Source organism: Alosa pseudoharengus, unplaced genomic scaffold, assembly GCF_046254945.1.
Source record: "Alosa pseudoharengus isolate Yale_2024_CS ecotype anadromous, Long Island Sound unplaced genomic scaffold, YU_APseudo_1.1 YU_APseudo_1.1_scf_6, whole genome shotgun sequence".
Taxonomy (NCBI): Eukaryota; Metazoa; Chordata; class Actinopteri; order Clupeiformes; family Clupeidae; genus Alosa; species Alosa pseudoharengus.
In genome coordinates this window covers 31989986-32002393 of record NW_027468848.1, presented here as the reverse complement: position 1 = coordinate 32002393, position 12408 = coordinate 31989986, and the positions used below count along the sequence as shown (strand labels likewise).

Genomic DNA, 12408 nt, shown 5'->3' with positions numbered 1-12408 from the left:
TACCCACCTACACACACACACACACACAACACACACACAACACACACACACACACACACACACACACATACCATGGAACAGGATCTAAAACCTATTCTTTATAAACACAATACAAATAGTGCAGAGCAGATTAACTGATAAAAAAATAATGAATTAGGTTTTCTTTTGAAACAGCAACATTTCATGAATCATGGAGTGTTTCCTTCTCCATTTAGATGGTGAGCTAGAGTTTGACTTGTCATTTTCCGTTTCCATCTAGAGCAAGACACTAAGACAGCCAGAGAGAGAGAGAGAGAGAGAGAGAGAGAGAGAGAACTGTTTTCTGTTCACCCGCATCTTAAAGGTCAGCCACATTCAAAATGGGCTGAGCTCAGGACATAAAAACTCTCTTCTCTTTCTGCTGCATCTAAAAGTGGTGAGGCTCTATTTCCGTCCCTCGTCATTCAATATATATAAGCGAGAGCTTGATGTGCGAATGGTACATCTGAGAGAGAGCGATATGGACGCAGAGTGGGCTGGATGATGATAGAATGGGAGATGTTAAAATGGAGTGCTTTAGTCACATCCATAATAAGATTGGGAAATTATGACTGCCCCACCTCCACCCCCAACCCAATAGGAGTGGGGGAGTACAACAATGTGTCTGTCACACCCTGAGACAAAGGTTAAAAAAATGGCCAAGGCGTGATTAGTTTCTGTTATCAGTAACCTTTAGAATAAACTAATCCAGGTAATATCCATCAGTGGCAGTGCCCCCGTATCGCGACCACTGCAAACAGCGCCAAATGAATTTCTAAAAATAGGCTTCCTCCAGGGGCGCAGGATCTTTGAGTACTGTATGTGTCAATACAGCCGAGGATGGTGAAGGAGACGAGTTTTATCCATCTGCCTTCTTCTCCAAACTCGAGTCGTGGCTGCCTCAAGGCAAGGCAGGAGGGTTGTGTTTTTATCTTTTTAATTATCTTCTTGTCCTTCAATTCATTTCAAGAGAGGCTGGAGCAACATGGAGGTGCATCAAGTGTATCAGTAGCCAGACATGTCTGTCCTTCTACAGAATCACAGATTGTGGTAATATACAGCAGTCTCAGAACAGCATTGGAGTATAAGGAGTGCATCATTTATTTCTCTTCATCAGGATTTCAAGAGGCAAGGATTTGGGGGCATTACACTCATTAGAACTTTACACTACGTTTTAATACTGTTTAAATTAGCTATTGCCTTTGCTAGAATGTGGACTGGATCAAATCACCATGGCCATAATTTTCTCCGGGGGAGCCTTTGTTTAACAGTTCACATCGTCCTGTTCCTCTTCCTAGTTGGTATGTGTGTTTACAACTTTTGTCAGAACCTGTTGAAACTCATTTCTTTGTTGGTTTATTTTGCTTGAATAAATCAGTGTGATGAAAGAGTGCGAGGACTACTTTTTTTACAATGGTTACACTGCAACCTTGCACCTTGCACCAAGCGATGTGCTTATGACTGGCCACTTCTTCTTGTTTACAGTCTTTCAACACAGGAGTAAGCACCCTCCTTTTCAGACAATGATGTCAGCGGCACAGCAGAGACTGTGCTGGTGATGATCAATCATGAGCTCCTGGAGGCTAAGCCATCTGTGCTTGAGCAGCCACCATTTCACCAAGTGTGAAACTGCCACAAGTGAGCATTAGTGCTGATCTCTCCCCACTGTCCCCCATGAGTGGCGGCATGAAAGACTACACAAACAGAACTGAGCTCTCGTGCGGAGGATCAAGCACCAGGTCAATGGGCATTCGCAGCAATGAAGTGGTAAGACGGAAAGTGCCAATATGGACGCTAATGCCCGGGAAGGTCCAAGAGTCTTTGCCTTATTGGTTAGACATTATTTCACACGTTGTCTGGCTTGTAGTAATCAAAATGATCATTTGAACATCAACCATACCATTTTAAAAATGGAAATGATTAGACAGCAGTGTTTGATTGGGTTGTTAAGACAATCACACGTTGAAAAAAGTAATTCACTGAACTGTAGAAGCCAAGGTGCTGGCATCAGCCCAAAAATGGGTGCACTTATTTATATGTTCTCCTCAGAGGCATCGGATTTATGCCAGTGAGATAAAAAAGAATTCCCATCAGGTGTTGCCAAAAACAGCGAGGTAAAAAAAATAAATAATCTGATCAACTACTATATTTTAATGTATGCTGAAAAAATGGTGTCCAACTTTCAATTTTTTTTTAATCAAATGATTAGCTAGGCATATAACCTCCCCCTGTGCCCAAGGGAGAGAAGCGATACAGCCCAATTATGACTCACACAGACAGTCATCCCCCTTTCCCAATTCTTCATTATCCAATACAGCAGCAAGAAAATCAGTCTGATCAAATCCAACAGTCAAGTGATCCAGGGGATTTGAAGATCAACTTGTCTGGGCAATTATATACTATCAGAGTACACAAACACACACATACACAAATGCTTACTATTGACATATTCACTCATCTTAATGCCCAACTACATATGCACCACATCGTGTATGCATACATTCACACGGCAGTCCTAACATAAACACAATCACACAGGGCAAAAAATGGGTGGTCTTTTAAACAACATCAACAAAGACAGATCCAGCTGAGGCATCTAGTATAGAGGAATAAATATTCTGTGAACATCTAAGGCACTGTCTCTTAATTGGGTGGCTCTTATTAAATAGTAGTGAGTGAGTGTGTGTGTGTGTGTGTGTGTGTGTGTGTGTGTGTGTGTGTGTGTGTGTGTGTGTGTGTGTATGTGTGTGTGAACCTTTCTTCCCACCGCAGAGCTGATGATTAAAGAGAGCAGCCACTGCGGTTTAATCCAGCCTCTGCTATGCTCTGTCTTCCAGCCTCCCCTCTGTTTCTTCTCTCTCTCTCTCTCTCTATACAGCTATATGGAATTGAACCATGTTAAATAACTACATTACCATATCCACATAAATGTAGGCAAATGTATATTTTGAAGGGGTAGAGGGTCTGCACTGGCGAAAGCCTCTGTTCTAAATGTCATAATTTCATATCTGCTATGGTACAATTTCCATTGTGGCATTCACCCATCAAAACGCCCATGGCTATCGATACAAGCATGCAAGAATGGAATAGGAGGAAAAGAGCTGAGCCCATTTCCGGCAGGGTGCTTTCAGATGTATTTTGATAAGATGGCCTTGGTTATGTGTGATTGTGTCAGTTATTTTAACGTCTCTTTTATTGTAAAATAAATAAATAAATGAGTGAAATAATATTTTATGTAACCATTTTACATGTACGCCCGCAAGGTCTGCAAGGCAGTTTCATCAATGGCACGGCTGGGGTCCCAGTCGGTGGGCTGTGGCTAATCTTTGACTCGGTCTGCAGCGCTGCCGCCAGCTTCACGTCTCATCGGCATCTCAGCGATCTGATCTGAGGCCTGTGCCAGGCACACAAGGCCGTCTGGCATGTAGCAATGACGCGCCTGAGAGCTCAGTGCTACCAAGCCCAGTGGCCATCAACTGTGCCTACTGCGTCTGCTTTATTAGGAGGTTGGAGGCTCTCTGCAAGTTGTCCATTTTCATTTGGATTTGAGTGTGTGACAAAATTGGATCTCTGTGTGTGTGTGTGTGTGTGTTGGGGGAATTAGGGGGAGGGTTGCTTCTGTATATGTTTGTGTATGCTCTCTCACACACACACACATACAGTATGAATGTGATATCATGAATGTATATGTTTACGTAAGGGATAATGTATAGAACGCCGGTCATTACTGGGAAAACAAGTCCCGACAGGGCGAACCGGACCCCGATGCGCAGTGGAGGAATTTGAATCAAACATTCTTCAGAACACAGCTGATCAACCGTCTGCTTTCACTTTTGAATGAAGTTCCAGTCCTTGCGTAGTGATATGAAAGAGGTATCAGAAGCACAAAACCTGTTGCCATTGACAGCGGTAATTATATGTTTGCAGCGGTAATTACATGAATATATTTTACCGTAGAACTTTGGAAAATCCCATTCAAGCCAATGGAGCATTCTACTTGTCTTGTGAAGAGCCGTGTAATAAAAGTATATATGTGTAAAATACCTGTAAACTCTGCACTTCTTTTACGTTTGTATGTGTTTTTTTTTTTTTTTAGTTGTTTGTGTTTTTTAAGGCCAAAACATACCCAAACACATATATGACATTGATTATTCAATATGAGCCAAAATGCAAGACTTGCTATTCTTTTCATATTCTCTGAGGAATACACCCTCAGCTGTCGCTGCACACTTCTTTAACCTAAACAGTGTAGGAGTGCTGAGGCCGAACAACAGAGAAATCAATATGAGCAAGCCATTAGGCTGCCTCAGCCCTGCCTGGGAAAACCAGTGCAGATTTACAACCTCGGATAAATGACTTAAGACAGGGGAGTGAAAGCTGGGGCCAATTCTTTAGACTGGGTGTCGTTAAGGCGCCAAATGCACTCTAGCCTTCCACACCAAGGAGTATTCTGAAGAGCAGAGGTCTTCTGAGCGGTTCAGACCCAGATCCAGCATTGATTCGGACCACAACAGCTGGGTCAGCAGCAGCAGCAGCAGGCAGAGATCTTATGGGTCACATTAAAATAAACGAGGCAACCTGGGTGATGCTAATGCTACGCTAACAACACCCCAAGCATCCCTTGTCTACTCAGTCTATTTATCACTCTCTCACGGGAGGACAATAATATCGCTGCACTTTTACTATGATAGCAGTCAGCGAGCTCAGCGCTCTTGGCCTCGCTTGTGCGAGGTTTTATATTGCCCATAAAAAATTCCCAAATAATGTCTCTCTATATCTCTTTCTCTCTGAATCTCACCCTTACTCATAATCCACCCCAAAGCTTTGACACCACTTTTCCTAAAAGGGAGAGAATGCGGTTCCATGCCAGGTTCATGCCTTGCACTGATCAGATTGGCAAAACCCAGTGATAGGTGAAATCTAAAGTCCTCTGACACCTGTTCATATTATTTCCTGTTGATTTGGCTCTTGGAAGAGAGACTACAGACAGGTATTTTCACAGAGAGGGGAAATTCTCCATAGTTGCATGCACTCAGAACAGACAGGGGCCCCAATGGCTTCGACGGCAGCACACAATAAATGTGCCAAGGGTCTGCGACTGTTATGAAAGCACCTGTGGCTCCTCTGCATGGATCCTCTGGCGGCAGAATGAGATGGCTGTCTATTTAAGAGTGGCGATGGCAGTTAAACCCCCATTTCCCTCTGAATTACCCATCCTAAGCCTCCCCCCGCCACCCTTTTTTCTGTTCCCTCATCCTCAATCTGACGGTCTCTGGGGTATGAATCATTCACTCGACACAACATACAGCCACCCAGAGGGTGTCGCGTGCTACAATGACTGCAAGGTGCGCCTGGCTCTCTAATCAAAGCTGGGGCTTTTCAATGGCCCCCAGCCCCCCGACGGAGGTGTGGGAACAAAGAGCTGGTGCTGCTGCTGCAGCACATCTCTCCTCATTTGGTTCCTGCTTAATCACTCATCAAAAGACCTTTGAAAAGAGCCATTCAGCATCTGGGCTTGCTGTGTCCAATTCCTTTCTCTGCCAAAAGTCATTAAAATCTTTTTCATCTTGCTCGGCTTCCCCTCTAGAACCAACCCAACATACGGCAAAGAATTGAAATCGGGATCCGATAGGTCTATGAATTATGTAAAGGCTGCCAATGAACTGGCTTTGAAAACAGTGTGTTCTTCAAATGCACCAGCATTTATCAGGTCTTGTTTACCTTCAGATCAGCTTGTTGCAAAAAAACTACCTGCTTTTAATCACTGTTTTTCTTCCAGCTTCTGTTGTGCAATGACATCCATGACTCAGCACATTTGACAGTGCCAACTTTGTGAATGCCTTCAAATGCAGCAGAATCTGCTTCTTCCACTTTGTTCTGCTTAATTATCTTGTTACGAAGCACGCTCGCGAACAGGGTATATATCGCATCACCTGGGTGATTTGGCAGCGTGGCTCCGAGTCATTTGCATAATTACTCTTTATACACATGGCGCAGATGTGGGTCGATTAGCGTGCTCAATATTTCCAGCAAATCCCATCAGCTAAGCAGGGAACTTGTGCGGGAGAAGCTGATGAAATGTTCTGTTACATTTGAGCACTATTATGAACCTGCCTGGTGAGCTGTTGCGCAAAATGCATTATTAATGCGTTCTTATTATATTATAGCAGTGGGTGTTGTGACTTCTGAGCGATTTATTAGCTGGCTCTTAATAATCGTGCATTCCAACATTTAACGTCAGGTGTGAAAGATCTGCAAAACAAGATGCTGCTCTTTACTTAACTCACTATGACAGACACTATGAGCAAACACAAGCGTCCTAAATTGGTGACAGGCGTTAGTCTCATCACCGCTCACGTCTGGTTTTCATTAGCCTCACCCTGTCTCCTTCCAATGAAGCGTGTGTGTGTTTGTATGTGTATGTGTGTGTGTGTGTGTGTGTGTGTGGGGGGGGGGGGGTGCTTGTGGTGGTGAGGTGGTGGTGGTGGTGGTGGGGGGGGTGTCATGTGCATTGCCCACATCAATTAGAGTAGCTACAATACTCTATACTGCACAAGCAAGGAGGGAAAAAAAAACAAAAAAAAAAAAACAAGAGTCACTTTGATCAAGGTTATTGCTTCCTGTTAGCACACCAAATCCACCTACGCAGTCTCCCCTCCATCTGGAGAGGGAAAGTGCTGCTGTGTGGAGGGGTAATTAATACAGTCGGCCTGATCTCTGCTGTTGGGCTGTTTTTCTGACTCTGCTATGTGGAGGTTGGGGCTCCAACAGCAGGACTTTGCCTACTTTAATGGGAGCACCTTTGCTGCAGACTTACACCCACATGCCTGCTTTTCTCTCTTTCTGTTGTTTCCTTTGCTTCTCACATTTTCTCTCTGTATCTCTTTCTCCCTTTGCTTCTCACATTTTCTCTTTGTATCTCTTTCTCCCTTTGCTTCTCACATTTTCTCTCTGTATCTCTCTCTTTGCTTCTTTCTTGCTCTCTCTTTTCTGCCTGCACCCCCAGCACTTTTTTCAAATTTTCTGGCCCAACCTAAATGCAATCACTCAGCACCCCCCCATCCCCACCCGCACAACATCTCACTGCCAAATACAGAGGCGGGCGGCTCTCTCCCATCTCGAGCTGGCCTCTACCCTCTGTGTGCACAATAAAACAGAGATCAGGAGGCAGGGATCGATGCACTGGGCGCTGGGAAAAAAAAGTATAACCCGAGAGGTGATATCCCTCCCCCACCATTGCCTCAAGACACAAATTACTGAAGAAACTGACTGGCTCAGCGATCAGCAACACCGACGCATTCGGCAGATTCGAGACAATCTACTGCCCTCTGTTTCTGGATTAGTGCCTCAGTTCAAGTCTGCAGTGTTTTCAGCCCCCCCCCCCGGGTGAAATTTAAAGACGACCCTCAGGTCAGGCCGTATTTACCCGTCAGACGAAGATACCGAGGCTGCAAAAACCACAGAAACCACTTGCTCGCTATTTACCTGAATGTGTAATGTGCTTCGGTGTAATAGAAGATTTCTTGTGGGTTTCAGTGTAATGTGTGTTTGAGTGTGTATGGAAATTATGACAGAATGATTTAATGTCAGCCTGGAGGGACAATCGCCTTGCTTTTGTCCATCAGACAATGGCTTTTGTGGTAGCTGCCAGGTGGCAATCACACATTCGAAACTGTGATGGCACAGACACTGGGCCCGATGTGTGTAATTGTTTCATAGAGCTGTGTGAGAAACGTACAGTATAAAAACCACATAGGCTATGTACCAGACTATTAATAGGCATATCATGCATTATATTAATAATATTATGTTTAGAGGATTCAATGTAATCTACCTAACTCACATCACTGGTGATAATACTGGGTGAATGACCTAATGCACAGTCAGTGTCAAAGTGGAAACAGACAATGGGAATGGGAGCTTGACCCTTAACTCCGGAAACTTGGTTTCTGTCCTTGTCATCCAGGAATAAACTGTTTCTTCCTCCACTGATAAACTACATTCCACACTGAGGCTCTGAAGTGACAGTCCAATATGCTACAGATTTCAAATCCTCTGGCATATTTAGAAATTGTATTCGCTATGATTAATTCAGAAGCTATAAAACATCCTTTAGAATATACAAGACAACCACATATTACAGCCATCTCTCATTCCTTGCAGACCTTTTTCTTGAAATGTCGATTGTTCATTTTAAGCTTTGTGAGAATCATCTATATCTTAACGGAGTGTCTATTTACATCCCTGGTACGAATAGCCTTGGCCATTCACACCCTGTGACATAACAACAAAAAGACGTTGCTCACGTACACAAAAAACATGGCGGACATTCGTTTTTTCATCAGCAGAAAGTGAAGAATTCTGAAAGGTTTCGGCACTAATATCTGTTCAGATTAAGTTTTAGATTGAAAAATTGAAATTTTGTGAATATGACGTTCTCACCGAACCGATTTCTCAACGGAAGTTTTGATTGCAACAATTAGCTAGTTCATACACCAGGGTGTAAATAGCATACAGTACTATATACACCAGGGTATGAATAGCATCCACTTCTAACTATACATTGATGCAAACAGCATACCTTATTCAGAGTGTCTATTACACAGCTGAGCTATTCACACCCTGTTACGTAACAACAAAAAAACATGTTGCTTGTTTTTTTTATTATTATTACATTGTGTGATCAATATGCCAGAATAAATACACAGGGGTGCAAATAGCATACACTGATATTTGTACCAGACAGGGTATTAATAGAACACATTGCTGTGTGCACCGGGGTACGAATAGCATACATTGATATTTGTACCAGACGGGGTACTAATAGGACACATTGCTGTGTGCACAGGGGTACAAATAGAATTCACTTCTAATTGCACCAGGGTACGAATAGCATACACTGCTAATTGTACCAGGGGTACAAATAGCCTTACCCATATCTTAAACTCAAGCCAAATATCACATTTGCCTAGCTTACCCCACAATTATTTCAACCAATGTTATTACTCAGTGACAGGCTCCAATGTGATGGTGATTTTCCATTTCCAATCAAAAATCCTTAACATGATGGATCATGCATCCTGTGTGGAGAATGGACAAGATCCTGAGTCTTGTTATAATCTAATTGATGATGCTGTTGTTGTTGTTGCTGCTGCTGCTGCTGCTGCTGATGATGATCAAGATAATGCTGATAATTATTAAACTGATGAAAAATAGAGTGGAGGTGCTAAAAGTGACTAAACAACCCCACACATTTATCTGTGGCTAAATCAATCTCCAGAAATACAGTAGAAGGGGGAGAAAGGCAAGAGACTGAGTTGTTTACTGAGTTGATGAGCTAAAGTGAGTGCTTCTATGTCACTGAGCAGCAATCAGCACAGGAGGGGGGGACGGATAATGAGACTAAAATGTACTTGATAAGCCCCAATCAAGCTAAACAACCATTCAGGAAATAGTGGCAAAAAAAAAAAAGAAATGCTGACCAAAAATCCAATAGACTTACAATAATCTCATCGACGTTATGAAACATAATTAGTAAAAGCTTCGCCATGGGAGGAGGAGGAAGAGGAGGAGGAAGGGAAGGTGGATGGGAGGGTCGGAGAGGAGTAAACAGAGGAAAGAGAGAACAGCCGATTACCACAAGGCAGTCAATTCCCTCTGCACCAGGTCTGTACAAAGCTTAGTCTACTGTAGGTGGTGGAGGGGCATCCGGGGGGTATGGAGGGTGGGGGGGGGGGGGGGGTGGTCTCGGGGGTGGAATGGCAAAGGGTGCCGGAGGAGTCGCAGCAGCACTCTCCACTGATACTTATACTTAGCCAACGCACAAATCTGGCAGTCAGTCTGAGGACCATAAGGAATTTGAGATGGCATAAAAATCGTTTCATCATATATTTCTTCTCTACACAGGAAGGTTTAAAAGGTGTGCATTGCAGCGTGAGGAAAGACCAAAGTAAGGTGATGAGGCAACACAGCCTGGCATGTGTGTGTGCGCATGTGATTAGCAAACCCGTGAATTAACATGCTGAAACCTGCGGAACTTCTGTAAACACCACTGACAAAGGGTAAGAGAGGGCACAGTGTCGGTAAAAATGACGAAGCCAAAGCAGACCAGCAGAGTATGTCGGGCAACAAACCAGCTCCAGCATTTCATCACACACCCAAACACCTTGAACTGAGTACCACACCCCAAATCTAAAACACTCTCCTCCAAAGTAACGACAATAATCATACACTCTTTCTGCACTGTATACACTATACTGTGTCCTCCACTACACTAAACACTCACAATCTACAACACTTTTGACAGCACACTGAAGCAAGTGGTGCATTTGCATCCCCTGTTTTCGGCTGAGAGGGCAGAGAGAGTGAGGGGTGAGGGTGTGTCAGTTGGATGGTGATGGTGGTGGGGTGGGCGAGGGTCCTACCATGTGTGCGCCACGGTGAAGCGCCTCTGCTTGTGGGTGTTGTTGTTGAGCATCATACGTCGCAGCAGCCGGGGCGAGTTGCGGGGTGAGAGGCGCGGTGAAATGGAGGAGGGCGAGCGCCGGTGGCCCCGGGGCCGTTCCTGCTGCAGCAGGTTCTCACGCAGGATCTTCACAAGGTCCTCGTTCAGCCCCGCATGCTTGGGCATGGGCGGCACGGCCAGCGTGTCCTGGTGGCCCACGGCCGCTGTTTGCTGGGCCATCCCGCTTCCTTCCTTCCTTCCTTATTTCCGTCCTTCCTTTCTTTTCCTTTTTTGCTGTTCACTCGTTTCACGCTCCCTCCGTTGCAATCTTCTCCGTTTCCTCGGGTGAAGCTCAACAGTGTTTAGAAATTCAGAAAATCCCCAGGGGACAAAGAAACAGTAGCAAACTTCAGGTATCAGTCCCCTTTACGCGCTCTCAATCTCTGCTGGAAGCTCTCCGAACTGCCACCATCCAACGATGAAAATAAAACAAAACAAAACAAAAGAAAAAAATGCACCAAGGGAATGTCTCAGGAAAAAGAGTCCCCAAAAAATGGGGACAGAAGCAGATGCAAACTCACAAACTGAGCTGCACTGTGGTGTTTGTGAGTGACTGAATATGAGTGTGTGTGAGCGGAGAAGGTGAGAAGCGATCGAGAGGAGGGAGAAAGAGAAAGAGAGAGAGAAAGAGGAGGGAGGTTCTCACGCAGCTCCTGACAGCCCAGCACGGAGCCTGTCTGTAGTCACGGTTCTACGCACGCAAACACACACACACACACACACACACACACACACACACACACACACACACACACACATACACACACTCATATACTCCAGATGCGTATGTGTTCACATGCACACTCACACAAACACAAACACATACACACATGCACACACAAGTGCTGACCGTGAGTTGAGTATAGCTGAGCTGAGGTGCTGCCACTCTCGGACGAGAGCTGTGAGAGACCCCTGTGCAAAGGCTCACAGCACACACACTGTCACACTCACACACGCCGCACAACACAGAAGAGCAGCGCAGCGCAGCGAGTCCGCGTCACCACTCCTCTCCTCAACACTCCTCTCCTTTTCGCTCCTTTTTCCTTGGAAATCCTGCGACCGCTTCAACGCGGGGAGGGTGGGAGAAAGGTGCGTATAAATGAGAGATTGAGTGTGTATGTGTGTGTGTGTGCCTAAGAGAGGAGAGAAAAGGGCTAGAGAGGGAGGGAGAAGAGGGGGGGGGGTTGAGAGATGGGGTGGAGTGGGTTGGGGAGGTGGGGGGTTGAGGGGGTAGAGAGAGAACGTTTCATGCAGAGATAAGGGAGGCTTATTCCTGGATGACTTACCAGCTGTTATAATAGACATAAGTTAAAGTACACTGGATGAGTGACTCTTAACCCACTAAAAGCAGAATATAATGGTAATTGACTGGAGCGTAGCCCTGGTGTTATGGCACTTGAGACAGCAGTATATTCAGAATGCCAGCTAGAGTGCTCTAAAGAGCCTGCACGTCAGAGAAGGGTGATACTTTCGTCAGAGCCACACATCATTTTGCGTCGTGTTTGCCTTATCTCCTTTCCCAGCGATTAGACATCTTTCCTCTCCCTGCCTTCCTTCATGCAGTATATCTCCACTCCTCTCCACCCTTCCACATCCATCTTTGTGTCTCTGGTGCACAGGATGCAATGGAAATAGATCAAAAGAGAAAGAAAACTGTTTTATTGATCTTTCTCTGTTTAGATTATTTTTTTCACCCCATATATGCTCATGAAATTGTAATTTTTCTTTGCAAAAAGTCTGACCCCCCACAATGTGATCAAATTCAAATTCAACTCCTTTTAAACATCAAAACAAATGTCCGGTTGTCTGCAGCTTTGTTCATTTTATTGACAGCACAACGTGGGGTGGCAGGTTTATGTGGGCAGGGGTGTTTGTTTACTGAGCAG

General features: G+C 44.7%; 1 protein-coding gene across 2 annotated transcripts in view; it reads right to left on the bottom strand.

Annotated features, from left to right (window-relative positions):
• Nucleotides 1-12408, bottom strand: part of pde4d (phosphodiesterase 4D, cAMP-specific) — a 153757-nt gene that overhangs the window by 65521 nt on the left and 75828 nt on the right. Inside the window, exon 1 of one of the 2 annotated variants that reach the window (XM_076271024.1) lies at nucleotides 10443-10698. The exons of the other annotated variant lie outside the window; for it this stretch is intronic. Coding sequence (XP_076127139.1) covers nucleotides 10443-10648 — 206 coding nt within the window. The 5' untranslated portion in view covers nucleotides 10649-10698. Of the gene's footprint in view, nucleotides 1-10442; nucleotides 10699-12408 lie in introns of those variants that run through there. 2 annotated transcript variants of the gene reach the window in all.